The following is a 16,983-nucleotide window of genomic DNA, read 5'->3' as shown; positions in this document are numbered from 1 at the left end:
GGTTTGAGATGGGACTAAAGAGGATTTGTCGTAATTGTCGAGAAATCCTAGAGTGTGTAAGGTTAGATTGAGGGATGACAGAGCAGCTTGCTGAGTTGGAGCCCTGATCAACCAATCATCTAGATAGGGGTAGACGTGAACACCCTGAGGTCTTAGGAAGGCTGCAACCACTACGAGGCATTTTGTGAAGACTCATGGTGCAGAGGCTAGGCCGAATGGACGCGCTCGGTACTGATAGTGCTTGGGGCCTACTAGAAACCTCAGGTATTTGCGATTAGATGAATTTACCGCAATACGAGTGTATGCGTCCTGGAGGTCTAGAGAGCAGAGCCAGTCTCCTCTTTGTAGGAGAGGAAGAAGTGAGCCTAAGGTTACCATCTTGAATTTCTCTCGCTGGAGGTACTTGTTGAGGGTCCGTAGGTCCAGAACCCTAGGCCGTGCTGAGAGTAGGGTACGGGTTCTATTGCCTTGGATTGGAGAAGGAGGGAGGCCTCCTGATCCAGAAGGATGGAGTGATCGGATGTTCTCCACATTGGGGAGTCTGGTGGCACGAAGAGAAAGTTCAGATGGTAACCCTGGGCAATTATCGCCAGTACCCATTCGTCTGAGGTAATTGAGTACCATATGTTGTTGAAATGGCACAGTCGGCCTCCCACTGGTATGAGAGGCAATGGTGGCTGGCTGCTGCTCTCTAGGTGGAAGTCAAAAATCTGAAGCAGGACCTGGTTGAGGAGCTGCTTGCAGCTTTTGTTTCCGTGTCTGACGAGACTGGGCTTTTTGAAAAGGTCTCGTGGCACGGGATCTGGTTGGTGGTGGGTAGGACTTCTTTGGCCGGAAGAAGGACTTAAGAGTCCTTTCGGAAGGGCTGTTTTGAAGAGTAGTCAGAAGGTATCAGAGAGAGCTTTCTGAAAGTCTCATGATGGTCCTTAACTTCCGCCACTGTCCATTGAATTTGTTCTCCAAATCGGTTATCTGACCTACCCTGTGTGGGAGATAACCTGTGTTGTACCTCAGGGCGAAGGTCGGAAGACTTGAGCAAGGCCCATCTCCTTGCCAAAATAGCTACTGCAGATACTCTGGTAGCAGTATCAAAGATATCATAGGATGATCTGATCTCATGCTTGCCTGCTTCAAAACCCTTGTTTACTAGGGTTTGAAGCTGATCTTGGAATTGTTGAGGCAGGGTATCCGTCAGATCTTGTATCTGCTTAAAAATGACCCTATTATATTGGGTCATATAGAGCTGATAAGCGGCAATCCGGGAGATGAGCATTGAGCCTTGGAATACTCGGCGGCCAATGGCATCTAGAAACTTCTGTTCCTTGCCAGGGGAAAAAGAAGTGTGAGGCTTTGATGTCTTTGCTCTTTTTTTGTGCAGATTCAACAAATACAGATTGGTGATCCAACTGAGTTTTCTGAAACCCTGGAGCTGACTGCACCAAATAGGTAGTGTCAGCTTTTCTATGCACTGGAGCCAGGATGTTCCCAGTTCTTCTTGAGGAGATCCAGAAGAACCTGGTGGATAGGGATGGAGGTTATGTCCTTGGGAGCATCCAAGAATTGGAGCAACTCCATCATCTGGTGTCTGTCATCCTGTTCAGTCTGCAATTGGAAGGGAACCAATTCAGACATTTCCTTCACAAAATTTATAAAGGAGAGGTCCTCTGGAGGAGAATGCTTCCTACTTTCAGTGGGTGAAGGTGGTGAAGGTAAATCATCACGGTCTGGGGAGGAATCATCAGTCCAGGTGTCGTAGGGATCAGCACCTGTCCCTCTAGGAACTAGAGGGGGATGGGGTGGTGGGATACCTGAAGGTCCTGGTCTAGGCTCCTAAGGAATCGGAGGAATTATCGGAGGCACCGATGAAGGCATCGAAGGCATCAATGGATGTCTCAGTGGTGCCGACGGCATCGATGGCTGAGGCCTCCCCCCTGACATTCACTTACTCCCATTCACTCCCCTCTACTCAATCTCCTTCTCTCCTACTCACCCCCCTTCCCACTCAGTCACTAGCCCCTCTCTTCCACCCACCCCCTCCCTTCCCTAACACTCACCCGCCCCACTCATTCATGACCCATTTCACTCACCACTTTCCTTTTCTTCCCTCTGTCCCTTTCCTTACTCCTCTATTCCTCACAGCAGCATGCAGCCTTTCCTCGCTGGTGGGAGATGGGAACACCACAGTATCTCTCCTCACTGGCGGTGGCTGGTAAACCTGCCAGTGCCGACGCACTGGGTCTCTTCTCTCCTCTCTTCTTCCCATGTAAGTGTTGCAATTGGCTATTACAGCACATGTAAGAGCCAACCTCAACATTTATATGGGACAAGGCAGGCAGCAAAGAGAAATAATGAGCTATGGGAAATGAAGGGAATGAAACATAGAAATGATGGCAGAAAAGGACCAAATGGCCCATCCAATCTGTCCGGCAAGCTCCATACTTATCTGCCCTAAACAAACGAGAACAGTTTGGGATTTTTAAATTAAGATCTGTTCACCCAGATAGGTTAAATGAGGTAATAAATTGGTATTCCCTGACGTAAGGGGTGTCATCATGACGTATGCTGACGTATATAAGTAGAAGAGTTGGACGACATGTTTAAAAGCTTGATGAAGAAAGGATAAAAACGGAAGCAACTTTGTCGGGAGTCAAAAAGAGAAAATAATGGAAATAGAATGCTGAGAGCAACTTTGAAAGGAGACGTGGAACCCCCTGAAGCAGACTGTTCACTGAAACATGGCCATGTCGGAGTTGTGAGAAAAAGCGGACTCTGGTTTAAGAGAAGTAAAATCAGCTCTCGTTACAATTTTTAAGAAATGTGTGTTTATTGCGGTGACCCGATTGAGGGATCTTCATGGGACTGTGTATAAAGAAAAGAAAAAGAAAAGAAAAATAGCACTAAAAAATTAAATAAAAGCGGACCAGAAGGTCAAACAACTTGGCAGTTATTTGAAAAGTTGTACCTATGAAGGTCCTACACATATAGCTGATTCAATGACATTAAGATTTTACACTCGAGATCAGGCCAGGCACAATGGGGGCGGCTGCCCACAAAGATGCATTGGGTGCCCGATTATTCATAGCACCTGCACATCCGTGCTGGGTGGGGGCTGCTCATGAGGAGCCAAACCTTACTCTTCTATAAAACGGCAAAAAGTCATAAAACTATCTACTAAAAATAGAGATTGCATACATGGCATATATCCCATTCTGAATTAATATAATACATTAAGTAGCTCTGCTGAGTATGTCCTAAAAGCACAGCGCCTGTTCTGTATTGTGCAGCAATTATAGATCTGGGCTAGAAACTGCAACAAAAATTTCAGGCCCTTTCGATACAACTCTGTACAAAACAAGTATAAGCTCCTACAAGCCTCAGACACTAACTGAATAGTTATTAAAGTTGAAAAGTTTAATACCATGATGTTCTAAGGTACTAGTCTTTTTGTAGGCTCTCAATTGTATCACAATCTTTAAGTCTAGGCTTATTTATACCTTCTCTCAACAGCTCTACCTGGTGTGCTCACTTTGATCGGTTCAGTTCAGGAAAATGCCCAAGACCTCAAGGAGCCATACCTGCCCTTGCTCCATTAATTCAGCCTCTTTCATAGATTTTGGTAAACTTATAACTCAAATGTTATTACGCCGAGCTCTATTCTCCTGATCCTCAATTCTCTTGAGAACAACATTCTCTTTAGTGAGCAATTTGAGTGGAAAACTGCTCAGATGATATTTCTTGAGAAAAGATCCTATGGTCTAAATCCACGAGTCTTGTCACATATTAATCAAAGCCTACTCTAATTTCATCTAGAGAGGATTGTAATTTGAACTGATCCTTGATCAAATCATCTAAACTCCAACAAGCACTCCATCACAGTAATAAAATGCAATAGGATCTTGCGAGACTGGAAGATTAGGTGTCATATGGCAGATGAAATATAATGTGGATAAGTGCAAGGCAATGCATATAAGGAAAAAATAACCCATGCTGTACTAAGATAAGGTAACATATTAGGAGTTACCACCCAGGAAAAAGATCTAGGATTCATAGCTGATTATTACATTTAAATTGTTGGCTCAGTGTGCTGTGCCAGTCAAAAAAGCAAACAGAATGTTAGGAATTATTAGGAAGGGAACAGCAAATAAAATGGAGAGTGTCATAATGCCTCTGTATTCCTGCATGTGTGCAATTCTGGTCACCACTTCTCAAAAAAAGATACAGCTGCACTAGAGAAAGTACAGAGAAGGATGACCACAATGATAAAGGGGATGGAATGGCTCCCCTGTGAGGAAAGGCTAAAGAGGTCGGGGCTGTTTAACTTGGAGATGAGACGGCTGATGGGGGATGTGATAGAGGTCTACAGAATCATGAAAGATCTTGAATAGGTAAATGTGAAATGGTACTCTTTCGGATAATACAAGGAATAGGGGTCATTCCATGAAGTTAGCAAATAGCAGATTTAAAACAAAATCGGAGGAAGTTCTTTTTCACTCAACTCACAATTAAACTCTGGAATTTGTTGCCAGAGGATGAGGTTAAGGCTGTTAGCGTAGCTGGGTTTAAAATAGGTTTGGATAAGTTCCTGGAGGAGGAAGTTCATAAATTGTTATTAATCAATAGGGAATAGCCACTGCTGGTTGCTGGCATTAGTAACATGGGATTTATTTAATGTTTGGGTACTTGCAAGGTACTTGTGCCTTGGATTGGCCACTGTTGTGGCCAATCCAAGTATGGCATGTCTTATGTCATCATCCTGGAGTCTGGCATGTTAAAAAGACTTCTTCCTCAAGTTTCATCATCTTTTGCCTGACAAGGTAATCTATCAGATGTCACAAAAGGTCTGTAAGCAACACCACACTACATCACAACATTTTATAGAAGACTGGAGGTAAAACACAACTGCAGGGCCCTGCCAGAACACCTCTCATTCTCAGCGCCGAGGCATACCAGAATTCCCCTATGGTCCTTTTCTGCTGTCGTGCTTCTGTGTTTGAGTGACACAGAGAAGGAGTACATCCCAAGCAGTGACATGCAACGAGGCAGGGTGAATGTTGAAACAGCAATGGAAAGGTGTGAAATAAAATTGACTTTCGTTAGCAAAGGATTGGTATGAACACAAACTCTCATAGAAGAAATAAGGGCATCCAAGGAATGAGTATAGATAGAGGAAAAAAGGGTCTCTCAAAGACCTAGTGAAAGAAGAATAACTAATGGGACACATACCAACATACAAAATATATTGAAATGATAGGCTGGATCAAACTGGTGGGAGGGTAGCACTATATGTAAGGATAGCATACAATCAAACAGGATAAAAGTCTTACAGGAAACAAAATGCAATGTGCAATCTCTATGGACAGACATTCTCTGCGTGATAGGGAAACAGCTGTGGGAGGTTACTACTGGCTGGATGAACAGATAGACAATAACATGCTAACAGAAATTAGAAACGCTACAAATTAGGGAACACTATAATGGGAGACTGCAATTGTCTTACTGGCGCATACTGTGGAGGCAAGGTTTCTAGATACTATAAGTGACTGCAGCCTGGAACAGCTGGTCCTAGAACCAACAAGAGGGGAGAATACTCTCACTGCGATACAGGATCTGGTGTGAGAGGTAATGGTAATTATGCTGCTTGGCAATAGTGATCATAATGTAATCAAATTGAACCTCTGTGGTAGTATAACTTTATACAAGGAAACTAGGAGAAAATTGGTTAGAAAAAAAACTAAAAGGAGCGATTCTAAAAGTAGAAAGTTAGCATTAGGTGTGGATGCTGTTTAAAATCACCATCTTGGACACCCAGACAAGTATTCCTTGTATTAGAATAGGTAGAAATATGAGCAAGCGACTGCTTGCATGTTTGAATGGCAAGGTGAAAGAGGCAATTAAAACCAAAAAGGACATCTTTCAAAAACTGAAAGGTGGATCCAAATGAAGAAAACAAGAGCATAAGCACTGGCAAATTACATGTAAGCATTAATAGTGCAGACCAAAAGGGAATTTGAAAAGAAGCTTGCCAAAGAGACAAAATCCCCAAATCAAAACTTTCTTGAATATTCAAAGCAAGAAGCTTGTAAGGGAATCTGTTAGACTGGCTAGATAAATGAAGGGCAAAAGGAGTGCTCAGGGAAGACAAGATCATAACAAGTACTGGGCAAAATCAGTAGAAGTGACTCTAAAGAACAAAATTACTGGCCATCTGGATACACAGATTAATGGGGCAGAATCAACATGGATTTAGCAAAGCGAAGTCTTGAATTACAAATCTGTTATATTTTAAACATGTGAAAAAGGCTAAGTCTGTTGATATAGTATATCTGGATTTTCAAAAGTCGGTCGACAATGTTCCTCACGAGAAGCTCATTAGGAAATTAAAGTCATGGAATAGGAAGCAATGTCCTGTTGCGGATTGGTCTAAAAGATAGAACACAGTAGGAATGAATGGTCATGTCTCAATGGAGAAAGGTAAATAGTGGAGTGTCCAAGGGATCTGTACTGGGACCGGTGCTTTAATACATTTTATAAATAATATAGGAAAAGTAGTGATAAGAGGTTATAAAATCTGCAGATAACAGAAAATTGTTCAACGTGGTTATGAGAAATTGCAGGAGGACCTTGCAAGACTAGGAGATCGGTGATCTAAAATGTCCATATATAAAAATGAAGATATCATATCATAATGCCTCTATATAGATCCATGATGTGAATGCACCTTGCATATTGTGTGTGGTTTTGGTCTCCCCATCTCAAAATATACAGCACAACCAGAAAAAGTGCAGAGGGCGGCGACCAAATGATAAAAGAACAGAATGGCTTTCCTTTGAGGAAAAGCTAACAGGTTGAGGCTCTTCAGCCTAGAAAAGACAGCCAAGAGGAGGCATGTTAGAGGTTTATAAAATCATGAGTAGTGTGGAATGGGTACGTAGGGAATAGTTTACACTTTCCATCAGTACTAGGCCTGGGGGACACTCTAGAAAGCTAATGAGTAGCAGTTTAAAAAAAAAAAAAAAATCTGAGAAAGTATATTTTCACTCAGACCATAAACAAACTGTGGAACTTGTTGCCAGAAGATGTGAAACAGTTAACATAGTTAGGTTTAAAAAGGGTTTGGACAAATTCCTGGAGGAAAATTCCATGGTAAAAATTAAGTTAACTCCTGATGCAATAAACTAATGGTACGTTAATGCATCAGGGGTTTAAACAAAAAGCACATTAACTCATATATGCTTAGCGTGCATAAAACGTTTTCTGCATAGAAAACGTTTTGTGTGCACAGTGTCTTCTGCACATAAAGCATGACTTACACTCATTAAACATAATGGGGTAATTTCAAATAGATTTACATACTTAAAACTGGGTTTTGCACACGTAAATGCATTTTACGCGTATAAGTGAGTCTTTGAAAATTGCTAAAATGTGTTTACACACAAATCCTTTTGAAATTACCCCAATATGTGCACAAAGCATATTGTCTGCATATAAAACATGCTTTATGAAGAGAAAATAATTTCTGCATACATTTTATTCATATCTGGCTCAGAAAGAAAACAAAATGAGAACACAATCAAAAACTGAAAAGTCCAGATCAGGGAGCTGCATCAGAAATGGACATTAAGATAGCTGGAGTATTGGGCTTAAAAACTGCAGAGCAGATAACAGATAGATCAGAGAGAGGTACTAAAGAAAAAGAGAAAATGAGTAAAGCTTGAAAAAGAGGAAGCCCAGATGGTGCCAGAACGAGTGGACAGTAAGGTAAAGGAAAAGAGAAGAAAAGCTAGAGAGAAGAGAGTTTACTGGATCACATGAATCCAAGTGAATTCTGAAATCATTCAAGACAAGAATGAGAACAGTAAAACTAGAGGCAATAACTTCTGCACATATCTTGTACAAGGTTGAGAGAGTTAAAACTGAAATTATAAGTGAAAAATAACTGAAAAGGAGAGATGGACCAGCCAGAGTGAAATTATGCTGCAAGGTCAGAAACCTTCAGTAAAGACTGAATAGTATATCCAATTATCCCCGCACCAGAACATCTCTAGTCAATGTGACATGTGTATCTAAGTCCACGAAAAGTGTTTAAAAAAAAAAAAAAAAAAAAAAAAAGCTAAAGCTGAGAACATTTCAGAATGCCACAGCTGCCAATTTACACAAGATAACTGCCATTTTGCAACAAAAGCATATAAAACTTGATCAATGAGCAAGAGAAAATTTCTGCTACTGTACTTCATAGGAAGCGCAACTAATAGCTACGCATGCTAAACAATTAATTAGGCTATGTAGTTGCCATCTTAGGAGAGCATGTCAGATGGAGAAACATACAAGATGGAGATATGGAAGTGACGGTAAGCATCTTTCCGGGTGTGAGAAGAACTTGGTAGCTGAGAGATAGGCATTACATGAAGCAATTACAGGTAGATTTTAAAAGCGTTGCTCAAGCAAAAATGGCCCCATACATGCGTATGTGGGCCGCACGCAAGCAACACAAATTTTAAGAAGCCGGGAAGTATGCACGTCAGGAATAAGGAGGCAGAAAAGGGGTGGAGAATGGGCATTCTGGGGTGGGGCCAAGATATAAGTGTGTAACCCCTGAATTTTGCAAGGCTGACCTTGGCAACGTGCACCAAGTTACGCAGGTAACTTTATTGCTGGTCCTAATGAGGCACAAGCCTGAGCCAGAGGGATTGTGAACACGGGGGAAGGGTGGGGCAGGGAGAGAGAGAGAAAGACACTTTTTAAAGGGATATGACGACTCTCTATATATATCCCACTGTAAGAGGAACACTTTCAACTCAGGGTGGGTTTTGGGGGGAGTGGTGTTACATTGGTCTGCCTAGGGCACAAGAGTATGTAAACCCTTGTAACACTAACCCTCTTACAGTGGGAGATATATAGTGTGTCAGATTGGCGCTTTAAAAGTCTCTCTCACCAGTCACTTGTGAATACAGAAGTAAAGGCTCCAACACATATGCGTAGTAGGGATATTTTAAATGGTACGTGTGTTCTTGCATGTTATAAAATCCAGGATCGGCGTGTGTAAGGGGGTGCACACTTGCAAGCCCTGATGACTTTCCCCGTTCCATCCAAGGCCACGCCGAAATCTTTTTTTTCAATCCCCCCAACCTTTCCCTCCCTTCTCCTATCTAACCCACCCCCAGCCCTAACTAAATCCCCCCCTACCTTTTTTTCAGGAGTTATGCTTGCCCGAGGCAGGCGTAACTTGCGTGCGCTGGCCAGCTGCCGACACGCCATGCCCCGGGGCACAGGCCCCTGTGCCGGAGTACTCAGGATCACCCCCGGACCACTGCCACGTCCCCGAACCGCCCATTTTGGAAAGCCCCAGGACATATGCGCGTCCCGGTGCTTGCGCGCACCGCCGAGCCTATGCAAAATTGGAGCGGCCTCGGAGGGAGCTTTCCTTCGGCCCCTGCCCCTTTCACAAAGCCCCGGGACATATGTGCGGCCTGGGGCTTTGCGCGTGTCGCCGGGCCTATGCAAAATAGATTCGGCAAGCGTAACCCTTTTAAAATCTGCCTCTCAATGCAGAGAAACCTTCATAGTTTCAAAAGGTGTTCCTAACTAAATCTGAGAAGCTAAAGATAAGCAGAGAGCCACAAAGAGGAAATAACCCACAATGTAACAGTAATACCACACTAGAAAAAAGGTGATCAGAATCATAAGATGTACGGATAACAATAACAGGAAGGCAAGAGAGTAATGAAGTCCAAAGAAAGCCAAGTAAGATAGATGAGCTGCAGAAATAAGAAAAGGAAAAGGCCAGTAACTGATGGAGATTAGGTTAACCCTTCTGTCATGACCAAATAAACCAGGGAAGTGAGCAAATAATGAAAGAGAAGTGTAGAAGACAGTTAAAGAAGTGGGATCATGAGAGAGAATCCACATTTCAACCAGAGCAAAAAATTAATGTTGTTGCTAAGAAAAAGGTCAAGTGGAACAGAATGATTTGTTGATGGGTGACTGATAGTTTCACAGTGTAGCAGTGAAATGCTTGGGAGAAGATGAACAGTTGGATATGAGAGATTAGAAATACTGGGGTGAATTTTAAGAGCCCGGCACGTGCCAGGCAGAAATTGGGCTGGCGCACGCTGTGCAGATTTTTAAAAGGCAACCGGATACAAAAATCTTTTTCCAAAAAGGGGCAGGGGATGTTTTAAGATTTATGAATGAAACCAGCGTGTAAATACTTATGTGCACAAGCATGCGCCTGGGTCCCCTACCACGTAACTTTACTTCTGCTATGGATGGCGTGTAAGCCCTAAAACAAAAAAAACAAAAAGAAAAATAGGCTAGTCAGCAGGGTTTTAAAGGGTAGGGGCTAACAGGGTAAAAGGGAAAATGAACTGGGGAAACTGGTAATTGCATTGGTGCTCGTCTACTAAAATCCTCCTACTTACACAGCAGAGCCAGCATTTGTGTGCACATGCACCTGTCCATATAAAATTGTGCACCCAAATTCGCGCATGCAGCCTATTTTATACCATGTGCACATATATGCGTATATATTACAAAATGACTGTGACCTTTGGCACGAGCCAGCATGTGTGTGCGGTATCAAAGTTACCGACTCTATGGGCGCACTGGCAATAGAATCTAAGAAGATGAAAACAAGAAATAGGATTAGGATCAGGAAAATGCCAAGAAAATGGACAGAACTGACATTAAAGAAGTGACAGAAAAAAAAAACACCACGTGAGAAACTGCTGAAGTGTGAGAATCGACAGATGTAAACAGAGTTGATTTGATCTGTATCAAGAAATTCGGTATATAAAAGCCTTAAATAAATAAATAAAACAAGTGAGGAGAAATGAGTAGGGGGAAGGGAAAGTCCAAAATACAAGAGTAGACCCTAGCAAGATGAAGGTGGGATCAGGATGAACTACAGCCAATCTGAGCTGTAGTAGAGAAAAAAAAATCAATCTATTAACCATCTGATAAAATAAAGTTGACAAAGATATATTGGGAAAAAAAAAAAATCAAACTGAACAAGAACAGACAAGATACTAATTAGTTTTGAAAGAAATATTTCATGTTCAAGTGCTCTTTTCAGTCATTTCAGCAGCTAGAAGTCATGTTCATATGTAATTACTTTGTAGTTGCATGGACAATAATGTATAAAATGAGTTGAAAGCTGATTTTTAAACACTGATGTGCAATAGCTACAAGTTCCATGGCGCTTAGCCAGCCCTGGCCTACTGTATCACACATTTCCCTGACTAATGCCTTTTAAATAATTTCCAATTACAAAAGTAACAACATATTTTAAAACAAAGGTCAAGCAAATTAGTTAAATGGTTACCTATCAAGGAAAAAAAAAAAGCTTGCAGGTGCAGATGTTAATGGATAAGCCCATACAGCAGCCGACACTGCCGTAAAAAGTTCCAGTGCTTTGCCAACTCTTGTTTAAACGTGCACAATCCTATTAACTCTAGAACATACCTTCTTATCCTTGCCATAGTTGTTTCTGCCACAAGAAGAAAGTCCTCATTAGGAGAAAGCTGAACTCCATTCGGGAACCTCAGGCCATCCAACAAGACCTTCACTTCTTTTGTCACTGTGTCATATTCCAATAAGCTTAACAAAAAAAAAAAAAAAAAAGGAAAAAAGAGTGAGTCCATTTCAGTGATATATGGCACAGCAGTCCAGTAGGCTTAGGTTTTCCTAGCAAAATAAAAATGCTTTGAGTCGAATTCTATCTATCTGTGATTAGACACTTGTCAAAGACCATGTTTGGAAATTTAAAAAAAAGAAAAAAAATTACAAAACACCTACTGTGCCCTAGCTATCAACATTTAAGTATGCTAAATTAAAAAAAAATAAATAAATACACCAATGCCGAAGACTTGGTTTTGGAGGTGGGATCAGGTCTTCCATTTCCTTGATCAATTGGGATCAGGTCTTCCATTTCCTTGATCAATTGGGTTCACAGTTGCTGGGAGGGGGAGTTTCAGCCATTGCTCAGTAGCAGACAGTGGCTAGATTTAGCATCCACAGTAGCCAAATCCCAGGGAGGAGCCCAGCTGCATAGCCCCTGGCCCAGGACTTCCACTGAAATAACTGGACCAAGTAAGTTTACTCCCTGGGGAATTCTGTGCAAAAAACAACTTAAAATTCTGCAAACTTTATATTGGTCAAAATAACACAATTTACATGACAATATTTAAGTAATTACATTTTAAATTAATACAGAAAAGATATTACTTAAAGATGCAGAATTTTAAATATTTTGAGCAGAATTTCCCTAGATATTCACTGTAAGTGTCCCTTCCACTCGCTCTCCCTACTCCCCTGGCCTCTTTGCCCTCTCAGGCCCCAACTCCTCCACCTACCAGTATCTCTCCCCTCCACCTCTAGGCTCAATTCCTTCCACTCTATTGCCAATCCCAGAGTTTGACCCTGTTTCTCAGTACTGCCCCTCATACAGGCTCCCCCTCTCTCACACACATGCTCCCTCTCTCTAATACACATACCCTCATACAGGCTCCCACACACCCCTCCCTCATACAGGGCCCTCTCTCTTGCATACACACCCACACAAGCTCCCTTTCTGTTTCACACATACATCCTCACACAGGCTACCTATGTCTCTCTCTCATACACCCCTTCACACAGGCTGTCTCACACATACACAATCCCTTCACTCAGGCTAGGGCCCTCACATACACGATCCCTTTTTCATACACACGAGCTCCCAATCTCTCACACACATACACACTCCTTCACAATCTCCTCATAAAGGCTCCCCTCCCTGAAACCCACACTCAAGCATCTCCCCCACCCCCCCTCTTACCAACCATTCTCTCTCACACCCTCCTGCTCTCTCTCACGCTCCCCTCCAGCCTCCCCTCATAAAGGCTCCCCTCCCTGAAACACACACACACTCTCACCGGCAACCCCAACCCCCCCTTACCTCCCATGCTCTCTCTTACCCTCCCCTCCCCCTCTCACTCACACACATTCTCCACCGACATGCCGTGAATGGAGCACGTCTCGCATTTGCCATAGGATGTGCTCCGTTTGTGGCAAAGATGAAGGCCCGGTGCACCATTTGCGGCGAAAAGGGAAGGACCCTGTGTGCCGCAGAACACGCTCCGTTTGCGGCGAAGATGAAGGTCTGGGCGTGTCATTTGTGGCACACGGGGCCTTCCCTTTTCGCTGCGAATGGCGCGCTGGGCCTTCATCTTTGCTGCGAACGGAGCACGTCCCGCGGCATATGTGGGACGCGCTCCGTTCACAGCAAGCCAGAGTCTCCTCTCTATATTCTGCGCAGAATTTGGCAATTCTGCGCTCCGCAGTAGTGCAGAATTCCCCCAGAACTATAAGTTGGAAGGGGGGATATAAAAATAGGACAAAAAACCCCAAGTGGTTGTGAATAAAAGCTTATGATGCCATTTCCCAGTAGATACTGGCTCTGATGCAGCTGGAAGCCCAAAGGAGGGAGAAGATTTAAGTAATTACAGGGGCAAAATAAAAACCTACACAAAGCATTAAAGAAATATTGAAAACAGCCCCCAAAGTTGGCAAAAAATATGCAAGTTGCATCAGTTTTCTAAGCAGACTTACAAGTACAAGCTCACTTTGAAAATTAGCTCACCAAATCTACCTACCCAAGTTGTGTCTACTAAAATAAGCACACGTTTTCCTTAAAAATTTAAGCATGGACTTTTTAAAATCTAAAAGTATGCACCTAAGTCCAAACCCCTCCCCAAGTCTGCCACAGGAATGCTTCCATTCAAATTGTATGCAAACTTACAATACACATGGGTTTATTCACATAATCGGGTGGACAATTTTGTAAAAGGCCATTTTTTGCACAAAACACTGTTTGTACTTTTAAGACAAATAGGAGAAAATATTTTTTACTCCATGCATAATTAAATTTTGGAATTTGTTGCTGGAGGATGTGGTGAAAGCTGTTAATGCAGCTGCTTTTAAAAAATGGTTTGTACAAGTTCCTGGAAGAAAAATGCATAAGCCATTATTAAGTTGGATTTAGGAAAATCCACTGCTTAGCTCTGGGATAAGCATCATGGAATCTATCTACTCCTTGGGATTCTTCAGATACTTGTAATCTGGATTGGCCACTGTTGGAAACCAAATTCTGGGCTTTATGGACCCTTTGGTCTGACCCAGTATGGCAAATCTTATGTTCTTAAAGTCCTTTAAAAAGTAAACTTCTACACACTATCTACATCACACTAAGTTTACACCCAGGAGAATTATGCACAAGTAAATACTTTTGTTTTTTTATACAGTAGGTTAAACAGTATAACACTGTTAGAACATTCTTCTTACACAGCATTTCTCAAACTTTTCAAACCCAAGGCAAACTTACATTAACCAAAACGTTGTATGGAACACCAACCTCCATGGAGCAGGCCATGCAGACATGGAGAGGACTTATATGACCAAAACAAGAACTAGGGAAACCATGAAAGCCCCAGTTTCTCTTCCAAATTTTATAAAAGAAAGAGAGAGGGATAAAGACACACATGGACCTGTCATGGTAGACAAGCTTCCTCTATATACAAGTTCAGGAGAAGGGAGAAATTGGTGTGGGATGGGCAGCAGGCTCAGTTAGTCACCTTTTCTGCGGCATGTAGCTGCCAGGAGTTACTCCACTGCTGCTGTTACCAATACTCAGAGTGAGTAACAGTGCTCAGTGCACACTCCCCATCTCACTCAGCCTGACGATAAGACAGAAGCTTGACAGCCTGAAAGGAGGCAGCTTGGAAGGGGGAAAATGAGGTATAGCATGCACAAAGCAGGGTCCAGCTATCTGTGCCCTGCATACTGCATATTCCGGGGCTCATGCTGTAAGCTAGGATTTCACGTTCTGAGAATGATATTTAAGCACCACCACTGGGGTCTCTTTTTGCTGTGAGGTGCTGAGAGCACAGCCCAGTTGCTGGTCTGGATCTGAGCATCAGGCAATGGCGACTTTTCCATGGCATACCTGATCAGGTCTGAAGGAACATTGGTTGGGAAACACTGCACAAGAAACATGTGACAGCCAAATAAACCACAACAGAGTTAAAGACTCCCAAAAATGCAAAAATACTAAACAAAATTCCCCATCCTCTTCCACCAAGACCCTCTCCTTCAAGCATCCTGCTCTTTTCTGTGAGGGCCCTTCTTCCAGCATCTTCCTCTTCCATTGACCCTCCTCCCTCCCAAACTCCCTTCCCTCTTCCATCAGATGCCCTCAGAGTAGCCTCTTCTTCCATTCAGGTCTCATTAAAGATGTTTTTCTTCTCCATAGCTGACCTTCTCTTCCTCCTACGATCCCCCCTTAATTCTGGGCACCCTAATCTCCCATCATTCCCCTTCCCAATAAGGTCTCCCTCTCTCCCTTTCCCTCCTGCTAGCAACCCTCCTCTCTCCCAATCAGGTCTTTTTCTCCCTTAAGACACCTTCCCTCTCCAATCAACTCCCCCGGCTCTCTCTCTATTAGACCCCTGTTCCATTTTAAGACACCCTCCCCTGAGTTACTCATTGGTCTCCCTTAATCCTCTCCCATTAGTTCCTTCCTCCTATCAGCAAGGCCAGCGGGCAGCCAATTCACTGTCATTTATTTATTTAGTGCTTTTTTATACTGGCATTCATATCATGTCTGTTCACAAGGAATCGGGGTACAAAAACTTTAACATAGCAAAGAGAGGCAAACGTTACAATGAAACAGGGGTGATGCAACTGGGAGAAGAAGACGACAAAGCAGAGAGTAACTCCATGACAATAACAATTATTTACAGTGTGCTGAATGTTCAGTAATGATAGCTATGGCGGATCAGTGAATTTAGGGAAAGGTTTGTTTAAATAGCCATGATTGCTTTGCTACTTTTCCCACCAACCTGAGGTGCCTATGCCATACTCTGGGCCACTGCAGCCAGCTTTCTTCTACCGTGTTTCCCCGATAGTAAGACACCCCTGATAGTAAGACGTAGAGGGAATTTTAGGGGGGGTCGGCTAATGTAACACATCCCCCGAAAGTAAGACGTAGTAAAGTAAAAGGTAGCCACGGCATAGCGCAGAGGAGGACGGTGGCGCCGGCTTCATTGACAGGTCGATCCAGTAAGGCTGCGGTAGAAACAGTGCCGCGGGCGGGTGGACGCGCGTTAGTTCGAGACGGCCGGCGGGTGGTCGCGTGTTAAATCTAGGCTGGGTCGCACAGGCGCGCATTCATTCACTGCCGGTGGGGGCTGCCGAGGCAGCCCCCACCGGCAGTGAATGAATGCGCGCACAGGCCCACAGCGCCTGTGCGACCCCTGCGATTCGGCGCTGGGGGCTGCCGGTGGGGGCTGCCGGTGGGGGCTGCGGCAGTGAATGAATTCATTCATCCAGGCGGAGGAGCCGGCTGCTTTCGCCGCTGCCGGCTGCTTTCGGCTGCCGCTGCCGGCTGCTTTCGGCGCCGGAGACACATGCTGTGACGTCACGGCATGTGACTGCCTTGAGCGCCGAATCGCAGCCCCCACCGGCAGTGAATGAATGCGCGTCTGTGCGACCTGGCCTAGATTTAACACGCGACCACCCGCCGCCGGCCGTCTCGAACTAACGCGCGTCCACCCGCCGCCTGGAACAAGCGCCCACCCGCCCGCGGCCTAGATTTAACACGCGACCACCCGGCTCCCGCTGGCCGCCTGGACCCACGCGGCCCTCCGACAGGTATTTAAAAATTTTTATTTTTTTTTCTGACAGGTTTTATGTGTCCCACATCATTACATTTTCTCGATCATCTCTGTATCGCTTTTTTTTTTATTGTGTTTTATTGTTTTTGAGTGTCTTAAGCGGTGTCGATGGATTTGTTACCGTACTACCGGTAGACTCACAGTCCTAACTCCTACTAGGGGGAGGCGGTAAACTAAGACGTTACAGCCGCGGCAAAACAGTGCGTTACTAATGAGAGAACATGAGCGCGCGTTACGGTATCGGAGGGGAATAGCTAATTCCTTCATTATACAGCTA

The 16,983-nt window shown here is 43.7% G+C and overlaps 1 protein-coding gene across 1 annotated transcript in view; it reads right to left on the bottom strand.

The window, feature by feature from the left end:
* The window catches only part of APMAP (adipocyte plasma membrane associated protein), a 134,685-nt gene that overhangs the window by 9,065 nt on the left and 108,637 nt on the right, over positions 1-16,983 (bottom strand). The window contains exon 7 of the mRNA XM_029594506.1: positions 11,461-11,595. Coding sequence (XP_029450366.1) covers positions 11,461-11,595 — 135 coding nt within the window. The remainder of the gene's footprint in view (positions 1-11,460; positions 11,596-16,983) is intronic.

Source organism: Rhinatrema bivittatum, chromosome 3, assembly GCF_901001135.1.
Source record: "Rhinatrema bivittatum chromosome 3, aRhiBiv1.1, whole genome shotgun sequence".
NCBI lineage: Eukaryota > Metazoa > Chordata > Amphibia > Gymnophiona > Rhinatrematidae > Rhinatrema > Rhinatrema bivittatum.
This window is presented reverse-complemented; position numbering and strand designations above follow the sequence as displayed.